This window comes from Rhinopithecus bieti, unplaced genomic scaffold (assembly GCF_001698545.2).
Source record: "Rhinopithecus bieti isolate Rb0 unplaced genomic scaffold, ASM169854v2 scaffold_26546, whole genome shotgun sequence".
NCBI classification, from domain to species: Eukaryota; Metazoa; Chordata; class Mammalia; order Primates; family Cercopithecidae; genus Rhinopithecus; species Rhinopithecus bieti.
Window position 1 is genome coordinate 2,077,616 of NW_016812367.1, and position 13,066 is coordinate 2,090,681.

Consider the following 13,066-nt stretch of genomic DNA (forward strand, 5'->3'; position numbering starts at 1 on the left):
TCTGCGTTCAAAAATGGGGGATTCAGCACAGCTGGAGATGCCACAGGCAGCTTCCTGTAAAAGGCGAGATAGGAACAGAGCTTCAAACGGCCGAAAAGTGAACTGGATTGGCAGAAAGGAAAAGAGAGGGCATCCCAGGCAGGCGGTCTAGCCTGAAAAAAGGCAGGAAGGTGGCAGGGAGAGAAGGCCAGAGGTGTGAGAGGAGGGACTGGGGAGAGGCGAGCCTGAAAGTTTGGGCAGGAAGAGCTTGTTAAGTGCAGCCTCGAAGCCAGGCAGTAGGGAGCCACTGTAGGCCCTATCCATGAGGGCAGGCAGGCAGTAATCTAACAAATATGTAGGTACCTTCGAGTGTGGGGAGGGTTTTATTTGGTTTTGTTTTTTTTTTTTTGAGACAGAGTCTCACTCTGTCGCCCAGGCTAGAGTATAGTGACGTGATCTCGGCTCACTGCAACATCCACCTCCTGGGTTCAAGCGATTCTCCTGCCTCGGCCTCCTGAGTAGCTGGGTTTACAGGTGCACGCCACCATGCCCGGCTCATTTTTGTATTTTTTGTAGATACGGGGTTTCACCACGTTGGTCAGGCTGGTCTCAAACTCCTGACCTCGTGATCTGCCCGCCTCGATCTCCCAAAGTGCTAGGATTACAGGTGTGAGCCACTGCGCCCGGCCAAGGGGAGGGTTTTCAAATTGCTTTTATGTGGTGGGGAAAACAAAAGGTTGAAGGAGACATTGGAGGTGAAGGAACAGTTGATGATAAGGAACTGGTTAAAGACATAACCTTATATATCCACACTTATTCTCATGCACACGTAATTTTTAACTGTGATGGATAGAGTTTGGCATTCCAGGTAACATCAATAGCACTGCATCATGAACTTGCTCTTGTGTTGCTTAGAGATCTGCAAACAGCCGGCTCAGTTCCATCTTCAGTCATTGTGTTGCACAGTGATACTGATTGTTGCTGGTCTAAACATTGCCATAAACATGTCTGTTCCCCAAGCTGAAAGGGGATTTCTGATTCTAAGGGAACAAACGGTTTTCTGGCTTAAAAGACTTAAGACATAGTCTCTATAATAGTTTTCTTTTAAAATTTCAGTGGGTTATGATGCATAGGGTTTTTTTAAAAGAGCTAATGTGCAATATATACAATAGTCTATCCTCCTGACCCACTTCTCCCTTCCAGTTCTCCCTAAGGGCAACAATTGTTAATCAGTTTTCTGTATACCCTTCCAGAAATAAATGCAGATGTGGTATATGTCCAATTAAAAAAACCTGATACATACTGTTACACCTGTTCAGCATCTTGGTTTCCATTTTTATTTAAAATTTGGGATTATGAAATATACCAAAGAAGCAAAGAAAGTGAGCTCCCCATCCCCCTGCCCCATGGCCCACCACGCAGGTTAACAGATGTTAACATTTTGCATTGGCGCCTTGTTTATGGCTGTCTTGGAGGTAGCCCCATGTCGCCTCCAGCTGCCTCTTTGTGGTAACTGCCCGAGAGTCGTTATTGATTATATATGCATGGACCCAATATTCATTATTCGACCTGTTCCAGCTCTTGAATATTTAGGAAATTACTGATTTTCTGCTTATATAATTGTGATGGAGGTAATACCTCATTTTGTATAAATTTTGCCCGGGCGGGTGGGCTTCCAGGCAAAGGAGAAAGAGGCTTGGCTTTGGGTTAGGTTCAAATTCCTGCTCCGCCACACTTCTAGTTGTGTGATCTGGAGTAAGGGAAGGCCCTCACTTTCCCCATCTGTAAAAAGAACTGGCTATTAGCAATCCCTCCGTCTCATAGCTGCTGAGAAGAACAGAAAACTAAAGTATAGAGACTTCACTGGGCTTAGTTCCCAGTTTCCCTGGGTAGGGAGGTCTCCGCGGGGACACCCAACTCTCAAGTCCAGCCTAGCAACTAGAGTGCCCGGTGACTGCAGTTTTGCTTTAAGCTACAACCTGTTCCCCGCCCCTCTTCCTTCGCCGCCACGCTGGGGGCGGGGCGGTTAAATGCCTCTGTGACGTCAGCGCGAGCAGGGCCAATCTCCTTGCCCGGCCGACGTTATTTCGTTTGCATGGGTAGCCCGCCATTGGTCTGTTGGGCAATCTGGGCCGTCCCAGCTTTTTAAAGACGCCGCATAGTATAAACAAGGAGATGTGGGGCGGCCGGGCCATGATGTCAGCGCGGTGCTGCAGCTCTTGGGGGTGACGTCATCTCCGGGAAGGTAGCCGGCCCAGGGTTGTTAGAGCTAGCCTAACCACTTGGGCCGGCTTGAGGCCGCTCTCGCCCCGTCAGAGGTCAGACCCATTGCACTTCAGTATCTCAGGCGGCACCCTGTCCCCGAGGAGGGGACCATGACACAGTAAGTCCGTACTGCCGGTTCTGCTGCAGTACAGTTTCTTCGGCAGGGAAACTGAGCCTCAGAGGTGCGAGTAGTTAGCGAGTTTGCATAGCAAGTTCGAGTTGCAGCCGATCGGTTTTGCCCACCCTGGGGTTTCCCAATCTTTATATCAGTCCGTGTGGCCCCGCCCCTTGCTTTTGACTAGGGCTGCGGTCACTTTAAGTGCGAAGGTGGGGGCGAGGAGGTTAAAAAAAATCTTTCAAGATGGCGGCCCAGTAGTCACGTGCGTGGTCGCGGCGAGTGATTGGCTCTCAGGACGGAGCTCCCGGCGCGGGGCGGGGCCCCCGCGGGCTTGCAGCGGGCTACTGTTTGCCGTATCCTCCTGGCGCGCCCCCGCGAGCCCCCTCCCGCCCGGCGCGCGACCCCGCCACTTCGAATGTTGTGAATCAATTGTGGGGTTTGTTACATTCCGCTGCCGCCGCGGACAGTTCTTAAAGGGCCAGCCGCCGGCTGCCGCGCAGACCCAGCTGCGTCCTGCGCCGCCTCCCGCTCCCTGAGGGCCTGGGCCGAGAGAGACTGACCGCGTGTGGGCCTCGTGAGGCAGACGCCGTCGGGCGAACAACAAAGAGAGAGGCCCCGGAAGGAGCCGGGCTGCCCCTGGACCCGGGGGTTGGGAGGCGAGCACATTGTTTCGCAGGGCGGGAGCTCTTAAAGGGTCCAGGCAGGCCCCCCCCCCCGCCCCCTGCCCAGTTTGGCCGTCTTAGATCGGAAACAAAGGAGTCAACGTGTGGCCGGGCGGCCAAAGGTGAGTCGGGGCCAGGGCCCCCAACTCCCTATTTCCCTACTCATGGACCTCCTGTTCCCCTCCCCTGGGAATGGGGGCCGTGATCTAGCTAGCCCCGCAGGGGTTAATCACGGGCGGTCCAGACTGCGGACAGCGAGACCCCAGGGATCAGGAACCCCCCCCCGGGCCCCCCGTGGCCGGGCCAGGTCTCCCCTCTCCTGCGGCTGAGCGCTGCGGTTGGAGAGGAAGGAGCCGCCCCCTCCCCCTGCGGCCGCCACTTCCTTTGTTGTTGCTTTTGTCTCTCGCCGAGCACATGGTCCGGGATCCTCGGCTCTTAAAGTCACAGCGCTCCGGCCCCTGCGCTGCAGTCTTGCCTCCCGCCCCCGGTGTCCCTCCGAGAGCGGCACAAAAGAGTGGGAAGCGGACGAGGGAGGCCCCTCTCGGGGCAGACGTCCGCGCCTCGGCTCCCCAGCACTATGCCTGGAGAGGGGTGGCTGGGTAAGCTTCCCAGAGCCCCACAATATGCACTTGGCCCGCGTTGGAGAGCCCCCCTTCCCCAGGGACACTGGTCTCCTCCCCCACTAGTGTGACCACCTGGTTTCTTCTTGACTCTTCTGGTTTATTTGGGCGCTCTGGGAAGGAAAGATTTCTACCCCCATTTTACAGTTGTGCCAACTGAGGCTCTCAGAAGCAAAAGGATTTCCTTGACCAAGGTCACCCAGGGAGTTTTCTCTCGTCGTCTGGTGGTCCGGCCCTCAGCGGCTTCCAGTTGGGAAGCTCTGCTTGCGCTGGGCAGAGCCTGCTTGTTTGGAGTGGGGTATGGGGAAGTAAGAAGGGGGGCTTCTCTTCCTGGCTGTGTCTGCTCATGCCCCAGGGTCTGACTGTGTTTTATCTGCAAAAGGGAGTGTCTCTTCCTGCAAACAGATCCCTGGGGCTCTTAGACCGAGGTCAGGGTAGGTGCTTGGGGCGCTGGACCTAAGGGGTTGGCCGGCTTTCCTGGGTGGGTGTAGAGGGGTGGTGTTAACTGCAAAATGCATTGCATGCCTCAGGGCGGACGGGGCTCAGCGACGGGACTCTGAAGACTTGATCGCACAGACCTCCGTGACAGCACAGCACAGAAATGTGGACTGGCAGAGCAGTTGTTAGGGGAGGCCACCTGGCCACCCTTGCTGTTTGACCTTGAGCAAGTTGCTAGCTCCAACTCTGGGCCTTGCTTGCTTCTCTGTACCACCGAGCTAAAGATGGGTGCCTGAAAGAGAGTGCTCTCCCAGCCTCCCGTACAGCTTGGCGACCCGGGATTAGGTGATTTCCTCCAGCTACTGATGCCACAAGGAGTTATGGGTTGGGGGAGTTTGGGCCTAGGAGGCCAACTAGGACGGACCAGTTCTGTTCCCTCTGGCCTTGTGGCCTAGAGTAACTTACTTCCTTTCTCTCAGCCCCAGTTTTCTCAGCTGTGAAGTGGGTGTAACCTTTCTATGCCACCCCTGTTCCTGGCAGGGCTTAAAGAACCAGGATCCACTCTTCCCAACTGAGGTATTCCCCTAGAGTAGCCTGCTGCCCGGGAAGTGGCACCCTTCAAGCTCTGCTCAGGGTTGGAAATGGAGGTCAGTGTGTTGTAGTCTCTAATAATGATCATTCACACCCAAGCTAAGTTCAGACTTTACAAGCTGCCTCTGCTGTTGCCTTGGAGCAGTCCCTGATGGTAAACTAGGAGGTAGTTATTGGGCTGTTCCCATTTTACAGATGAAGATACTGAGGCTCGGGAGGGGAAGCCCTTGCCCATGGTCTGTAGGCAAGAATCTAGCTAGAAGTCACTGTCGTGTGTGAGTCTGTGAGGGCTGACGCTCTTACCCACAGCTGGAGGCCCTTCTGTCTTCTGGCTTGCTTTCACAGCTCCTTACCACCTTCCTTGCCCTGGGGAGTGGGTGCCTTTGTAGGGTGTCTACAGAGCAGACACCCCCAGGCCTGAGCCTCCGTGAGAGTGCCTTGGGTCTGGCACTGCTCAGCCATCTGCAAGACATCCTGGCATAAGGAGCAGTCAAGACTGCTGGTTTGGTGGCTAATCATGGGTGCTTTACGGCCAGACTGCTTAGGTCATGCCCCTGTGTCCTCACGATTCCAGCTGACTGGCCTTGGACCTCACCTCTCCCAGCCTTGGTGTCTTGGCTGCTGGGAGGACTCACCAAGTTGGCGCAGGGGAAACGGCATAGTTATTATGGTGCTTGTTCCGCACCAGCAGAACTGCGGGCTCCCAGGCTTTCTGAGGTTAGCTAAGGTAGAAATTCCCAATCCTAGCTGTGCTGTGACAACTTCTGGGGAATTTGATAAAAATCTAGGTGCCCTTGTTCCCCATCTCTCCAAAGCGTCTGGTCCAGGAGGCTTGGGATGGGCCAGGCATCTGCTGTTTCAGTTATTTGGGGATTTCCTGAGTCTCCCTTGGCCGTTGTTTCCTTGGCTGGTTTGTCGGCAGGAATTAGGGAGGCTGTGTGTGTAGACATGGCTGTCATGATGTGCACTTGGCCCAGGCCAGGGGTCACAAACCCAGTCCCTGATGGTGGGCAGGCAGAGGATGGGCCTGGGTGACCTGGAGGGAAAGCTCTTGCTCCCAGTGAGGGGGACAGGGAGAAACAAGTGGGACCAGACTTGCCATGAGAAGCCAGGTTTTTTTTGTAATCTCCCAATTTTCAGTCGTTGGCATTAAAGTCATCGCTGCCAGACTGGGTGGCCTCGGACCTGTGTGATTGGCTCTGTTCCGTGCACATTTATCCCATCAGGCCTGCCCTGAGCTGGACACAAAGTGGTCCCTGGCCCTGCCCACACCCTCTGCTGGCCGGGCCCCATCTCCCATGTGGGCTCCTTTTGAGAAGTAGGGCCCAGGCTTGTGAAGTGCAGCACAGAGGAAATGGTTCTTGCTGCTGTTGGCAGGAAGGAACTAGGTGTTGAGCTGACAGTTACGCTGGCTGGCTGTGTCAACAGGGAGGCAACATTGAAAGCTGGGTATCAAGGATGCATAGGAGTTTTGTTAGATGGGAGAAGGGATGGAAGGGGCCTCCCTGTGGCAGGAACAACAAAGAGCTGGTCCTGTCGGACGCATCCTTCAGCTTTGCAGGGCCTGATAGGTTCTAGAGCTTTTCCGTCAAGGGCCTCGTCCCAACTTTGAGTTGAGCGGAACCCTGAGGTGGAGCCAGGTCCCTCGACATCCCCCACCTGGACCCTCGGCTCTGGCCGGAGGCAGGAGACCCTGCCCAACCCATTCCTATTCAACTTCCTCTCTCCGGTTCTTGCTTCCCTTTTTTCTCAACAGGCCCCACCTCCCACTTTGAGGGCTGGATTGGGGGCCCCAGAGCAAGGGCCTCGCTGCATGCCAGACTCCAATCTCCCCAGGCCGGCTTCCTTCATTGCCTCCGTGAAGCCTGGGACTGGTCCTCTCTGTTGGCAGCAGAGCACAGGGAGAGGCTTGTCTTTGGCCCACCTCCCAGCTTTAACACTACCGTGGGGCTTTGGGCAAGTTTCTTCTGGCTGAGCCTCAGTTTCCTCCTCTGTCAAATGGGCCAGCTATACATTCTTGAAAGGTAGATGAAGTCACACTTGGGTAGGCACAGTGGGAGTAGGTTAAGGAAAGAAAGAATAGTGTCTTGCCTTGGACTGGAAGCCCCCAAGGGCAGGAGCAGGTTAGAACCTCTTGCCTGGCGCCCATAAGAGGAGAACTGGGTCCCAGGCCTGTTTGGAATCCCTGCTGGAGCCAACCAGAGGGAAGGGAGGATGCTGGAGCCTCCTCAGGAACCCCCAGCTGCCACCTGAAGGCCAAGTTGTAGCCCCTGGTATAAGGCAGAAAAAGGTCCATCCCTAAGCCCCTTTCCGAGACAGGGTGCCCTTAGACCCCGCCCAGCGGGAGCCTATGGGGAGCCCACTGGCCTGGAAGCACACTGGGCGGCTCCCTGAGCTCACAACTGAGGAGGCCTGGGTGCTGGCAGGCTGAGTTGTCCTGGCTTTTCAGCACTGGACCCCAGGACTCGGAGGAGGGGCACGGCTGAACACCATTGGTCCCTGGGGTCACACTGCAGAGGTTGGGTTCTATCTCCTGACCCCTTATGGTGCAAGCGCCTGGACTCCTCTGTGCCTCAGTTTCCTTTTTTTCTTTTTTCTTTTTTTTTTGAGACAGAGTCTCGTTCTGTCACTAGGCTGGAGTGCAGTGGCGCCATCTCAGCTCAGCTCACCGCAACCTCCGCTTCCCAGGTTCAAGCGATTCTCGTGCCTCAGCCTCCCAAGTAGCTGTGATTACAGGTGTCCGCCACCATGCCTGGCTAGTTTTTGTATTTTTGGTAGAGACAAGGTTTCCCCATGTTGACCAGGCGCCTCAGTTTCCTTGTCTCCTTGCTTCCTAGGGTTGTGAGTCCCGGCCCAGCCCCTCCACCCCCCTGCCCCCCCTGATGCGACCATGGGCTCTGGCAGTGACTAGGTGGCCACCCTCTGCCCCCGTGGGTCAGCGGCGATTCTCTGCGGGACCCGGCAGCACCCCAGGCCAGCTCTGGGGAAGGTAGGAAGGAGCCTCACAGTTCTGATGCTGGGGCACGGGGGCCAGCAGGGGTGGGGCGCAGGGCCCTGAGGTGCCTTCCCTCCCCATGGGGGGAGTCACCCTGGCTTCTCTCCCTGCTCTGTGCACGAGTGGCCCCCCTCAGTCCTATCGGGGCCTCCTCTCTGTGGTGCAGCCCCAGCCTCGAGGGTCCCCTGGCCAGCCCACCTGCCCGGGATGAGCGCTTACCCTCCCAGCAGCCGCTGTCCCGACCTCCACACCTCCCCGTAGAGGAGCGCCGAGCCTCGGCTCCTGCCGGCGGGAGCCCCCGAATGCTGCACCCAGCCACCCAGCAGAGCCCGTTCATGGTTGATCTCCACGAGCAGGTAGGCAGAACCCCATCCCCTGTGCCCCTGGCCCTGTGAGCCATTCTAAGAAGCTGAGGTAGCAAGGCCGTGATTTCACCTAGCTTGCTTCATTTCACCTAGCTTGCTTCATTTCACGTTCCAGGGAGGCATTATTAGCCCTGTTTTACAGGTAGGTAAACTGAGGCCTGGGGAAGGGGCCACAGTGGATGACTGGCAGAGCTGGATTCCCACAGGGCTTTCTCTGCCCCGGGGACCTGGGAGTAGAGGCACAGTCTGGTCTGCACTGAGGTAGGCCGCTGTGGAGAAGGGAAGGGAGCCAGCAGCTGATCGTGGCAGGACGATTTCTCTGAGAGTAGCCCTCACGGCCAGCTTCCTTCTCACCCTTTCCTGGCGTTCTCTCTACCCACAGGTGCACCAGGGACCTGTCCCTCTGTCCTACACGGTCACCACAGTGACGACCCAAGGCTTCCCCTTGCCTACAGGCCAACACATCCCTGGCTGCAGTGCCCAGCAGCTCCCAGCATGCTCCGTGATGTTCAGCGGGCAGCACTACCCCCTCTGCTGCCTCCCGCCCCCGGTGAGTGAGTGTTTCCAGCTCCTCCACCAGGGCAGCCCTGAACTGGGCTGAGCTATCCAGCCGTCCAGGCTGTCAGAGTGCCTGCCTGGCCTCCCCAGGAATACGTGTATTCACATTTGGTAATAGAGTGTTTCAAGGTTCAGGGACCTTCCAGTACCCCTGTACCCCTGTACAAGCCTTACAGCTTGGCAGAGGCCCAGGAGTTGAGGCTGTGGGCCTGAAGAGTAGAGTGTCCTGCCTGGTGGCCTAGGACAGGGATAGGCCTTCCACACGGTTTCTTGTGCACACCCTGGAGCTGCTGGGTGTGTGCAGGGTGGGGGCCTTTTGCTGGGTGGCATGGCATAGACCTGGCCCAGAGCCCAGGAGAACATTCTCAGCCTCCTGTCCCCTCTCTCAGCAGCTTATCCAGGCGTGCACCATGCAGCAGCTGCCTGTGCCCTATCAGGCCTACCCCCACCTCATCTCCAGTGACCACTACATCCTGCATCCCCCACCACCGGCCCCACCCCCGCAGCCCACCCACATGGCGCCCCTGGGGCAGTTTGTGTCTCTGCAGACCCAGCACCCTCGGATGGTGAGTCGGCAGGGGTCCGATGCTGGAGGGGGATGATGATGGAGGGGGATGGCGTCGGGGGAGGTGGGGCGAGGACAGCGTTGTCTCACTGACTTCCTGACCCGGCGCCGCTTCTTCCAGCCCCTACAGCGGCTCGACAATGACGTGGACCTGCGTGGGGACCAGCACTCCCTGGGTAGCTTCACCTACTCCACCTCTGCGCCTGGCCCAGCCCTTTCCCCATCAGTGCCCTTGCACTATCTGCCCCACGACCCGCTGCACCAGGAGCTGTCCTTTGGTGTGGTGAGTGCCACCCCGAACCCCACCTGGGCTCCGGGCCGGCTGGGAGGCAGGCCCGTCGGGCTGACCTGCACCTGACCCCTCTTGCAGCCATATTCTCACATGATGCCGCGGAGACTGAGCACCCAGAGATACCGCCTGCAGCAGCCACTGCCCCCGCCGCCCCCACCACCACCCCCACCCACCCTACTACCCCAGCTTCTGCCCGTACTCCTGTAATATCAGCACATCCCACCCCGAGGTCCCTGATGCCTGTTCTCCTAGAACCTCAGTGGTTAGACCCAACACAGCCTCGAAGGGGCCCCAGGCGCCTCTGAAGCCATCTTGCGTTCTCCCCAAGCCTGACAGGCACACCAGCTGGGCTCCCTTCGCCGCTGCAACGTTCTGGGCTCAGTTGCAAGGAGGGAGTCAGGAGAGTGGCTCTGTGCAGCCCCAACTCCCTTTTGAACCTTGACCTGGGCCCCCGCACACTTGTCTCTCCTCGATCTAGCTCGATGCTGCCAAGTCCCCAACAGCAATGGGGCCCCACCATCAAGCCCTGGATCTGGACGTGGATGACGTGGAGATGGAGAACTATGAGTTCCCATGGATCCCATGCTTGGGAGGTGGGGGTTTGGAGACCTGCAGCCCTGGGCGCCGTGACCATTTCTCTTGCGCATGCAGGCCCTCCTGAACCCTGGCCGAGCGCCTGGAGATGCCAAAGCCCGCGGCCTCCAGCCAAAGCAGACATAGGGACCAGCTCCCGTCATACCCGCTTGTAACCCGGACAGCTGCATGCAGTCAGAGCAGACGCTGTGAGTGCCATGCCTCCCCTCTCCGCCCCTCATGAACACAGCTGGCTGCCATGGGACGCCCCTCTCAGGGGTAGTCCACCACTCCCCACTGAGCCTTCCGTGTCGACCTCAGTGCGAGGTGTACGCGTCCGTGCCCCCGTTCTTGCAGGTGTGTGGTTTCTGCTTTCAGGTGACTTCGAGACGCGGCAGCTGCTCCGATGGTCTCTGCCCTGCAACCATGAGTTCCACACCAAGTGTGTTGACAAGTGGCTGAAGGTAACACTGCCCAGGCCGGCTCCTGGGCATTCCTCGTGCAGTGACAGGGCATGGATGGGCAGGCCCGGGCTGTTTCCCTCCTTGTCCTTGTCGTCATCTCGGAAGTTCCAGCTCCAAGGGGACCAAGTCCCTCCAGGTGGCTGCACAGATGTGATGGGTTGGGGCTGGTGAAAGCAACGCCTGACATGCATGTTCCCGCAGGCCAACCGGACGTGTCCCATCTGCCGGGCCGATGCCTCCGAGGTGCCCAGGGAGGCTGAGTGAGGCCACACAGCCGCCCGGGAGAACCCTGCGTGAAGCTCTGGAAACTTGGGGGTAGGGCCAGGGAGGACGGGGAGGGAGTGGCCCAGGCCTGCCCCATCGCTCCCGCCTGTATCTCCAGAGCTGGTGCCAGGGTCAGCCCGGCAAGGAGTCCCTGCAATAAGCCCCTGCATTTGCCAAGCTCCAAAGACTCCCTCCCTAGTCTGCCTGCCGGTCCGCCCGCCACGGAGCTGCCTGAGTGTCCCTAACCTGGTGTCCCTCCTGTGCGCCCTTGGGTCCCTCCTTTTCCTGCTGGCACTGAGAGCTAGGGGTCCACTCCCCCGCTGGGGCTGGTGGAGATCCTTGGCCTCAGGATGGGCAGACAGCACCATCCTGGGTCAGAAGGTCTCGTGCTCTGAAATGGTGTGCCCTCTGCCCAGGTGGCACTGCCAGGTGCATAGACTGATGGTGTCACGAGGCCATTTCCTGAGCCCCAGGGCTGAATCCTCCCTCCTTGACCCCAAACAGTGAACTCAGGCAGCCGGCTCTGTGTTGGCTGCTGTGAGGGCTGAGTCTGGCTCCCTAGGGGACCCTCATCCCAGGCACAACATTCCAGCCCTACCCTCAGGCTGGAGAGTGTCCCAGCGTAGCCCCGAGCTGGGGCACACGTATCCTGAGGGGCCTGGGCCATACGGGGAGAGGGAGTCCTGTGTTCCCGGTGGCTGCCCCTCCTGGGGATGCAGCCAGACCTGTGCCCAGTCTCCTCTCCCTCTGTTGTTTTGCATGAACGTGAGGAGCAGCAGTTTTTGTTTATTCATTTGGCCCAAAATCGCGTGTAGGATTTGGGGATGTGGATATTTAAGACAATTTATGTTTTCTTTTGGTTTAATAGGGGCGGGTATAGGGACCAACTGGGACCGAGTGCCCAGGGGGCCGAGCACGGTGGTGCTCGCCAGCCTGCATGCATGCGTGTGCCGGGCCGGGCCAGGCCGGGCTGGGCTGGGCGGCCGGCGGTCGTGGGGCAGGGTTGGGGGTCTGTGCTCAGCTGATAACTGCCATGCACTGTACTGCACACGTCCCTAGAGCCTACCGGGACCCGACGCTTTTCAGGGCATTTCTCCCTCCAGCCGGGGCCCGTCTCCCACCTGCCTGGGCGAGTCTCCTCCAAGGAAGTCCCAGGAGAATGGGGACCAGGAAGGCCGTGGACACCCATCTCCGGGGGCCCTCCCAACCTGTTCCCTGTCCTCCAAGCTCTGGAGGAGGCCGCTGTAGGGTCTGGCTGAGCTTCCCACCCTCTTTCCCTGGTCCCAATCCTTTCTTGTCCTACACCCAGCTGGGGTTGCTGCCCTGAACGAACTGCGTGTGGGGCCGGCACATCCTAGCAGGCAGCCCCTGGCGCCTGCTGCCTCAGGGATGCTCCAACCACCCTCGTTCTCCCGGCAGCGGCCCTGGCTCCCACCTCCCGCCCCAGCCTGCCGTGGGGCCCGTCAGCCTGGTCCCACCCCCATGGAGAACCCAAAGTCTTACTGTAATATAACTCCAGGTGACGTTTCTATATTTATAGCAGTGTTGAAAACCCACGTGTTTTACACAGAACCACCCTCTCCAACCCCTCCCTTCCCGACCCCAACAAAAGGTTTTCAAACCCCTTACGGTTCCTGGGGCAGGCGGAAACAGGCTCGCAGACCGTGTGTCGGCTGCAGCAGTGATTCCAACAAGCAGCTGTTGGGGGGGAACACAGCATTTAAAAAATCATCATTAAAACCAAGATTTATACAACAATTACTTAGGATGTTTGTGATTTGCCGACCTTGCTATAGATGCCATGTTACCAATGATTTCCTGTGGTGGGGGCTTGCCATTGTTTACTCTTTTATTTACCAACTTCTGGCCTAGGCATGACAGTGGGCACCTTCCCCAGCCCCGGCTGGGCCCAGCNTCCTGCTGGGACCCCAATGGCACGTGGGGCAGAGGGACCACCAGGCTCCCGGTCCGCATCTCCTGCTGGGACCCCAAGGGCACGTGGGGCAGAGGGACCACCAGGTCCCGGTCCGCATCTCCTGCCGGGACCCCAAGGGCACGTGGGGCAGAGGGACCACCAGGCTCCCGGTCCGCATCTCCTGCTGGGACCCCAATGCCACTGAGATTCCTGACGTTGGTTTCTGTAAGATGTTTCTAAGGTTGAGGGTTTAGCTCTGATGGGAGTCTCACAGGCCCGGGGTCTTCGTGACCCAGGGTCTGAGTTTCCTGGCCATGGCTCCCCTAAGCCAGCCAATGCCTTTCCTCACCCAAACCGGACCTGCTTCCAACACAGGGAGCATGACTGAAGGAGAAAGCACTG

The 13,066-nt window shown here is 58.2% G+C and overlaps 1 protein-coding gene across 1 annotated transcript; it reads left to right on the top strand.

Annotated features, from left to right (window-relative positions):
- Positions 1-640: 640 nt before the first annotated feature.
- Positions 641-12,657, top strand: RNF44 (ring finger protein 44). Its single transcript, XM_017896030.1, is given in 11 exon segments — positions 641-2,362; positions 7,511-7,662; positions 7,835-8,024; positions 8,416-8,583; positions 8,984-9,157; positions 9,278-9,439; positions 9,527-9,616; positions 9,618-9,710; positions 9,927-10,041; positions 10,379-10,485; positions 10,687-12,657. Coding segments are annotated over 10 exon segments (1,269 nt in total). The 5' UTR covers positions 641-2,362; positions 7,511-7,555; the 3' UTR covers positions 10,750-12,657.
- The last annotated feature ends 409 nt before the right edge of the window (positions 12,658-13,066 follow it).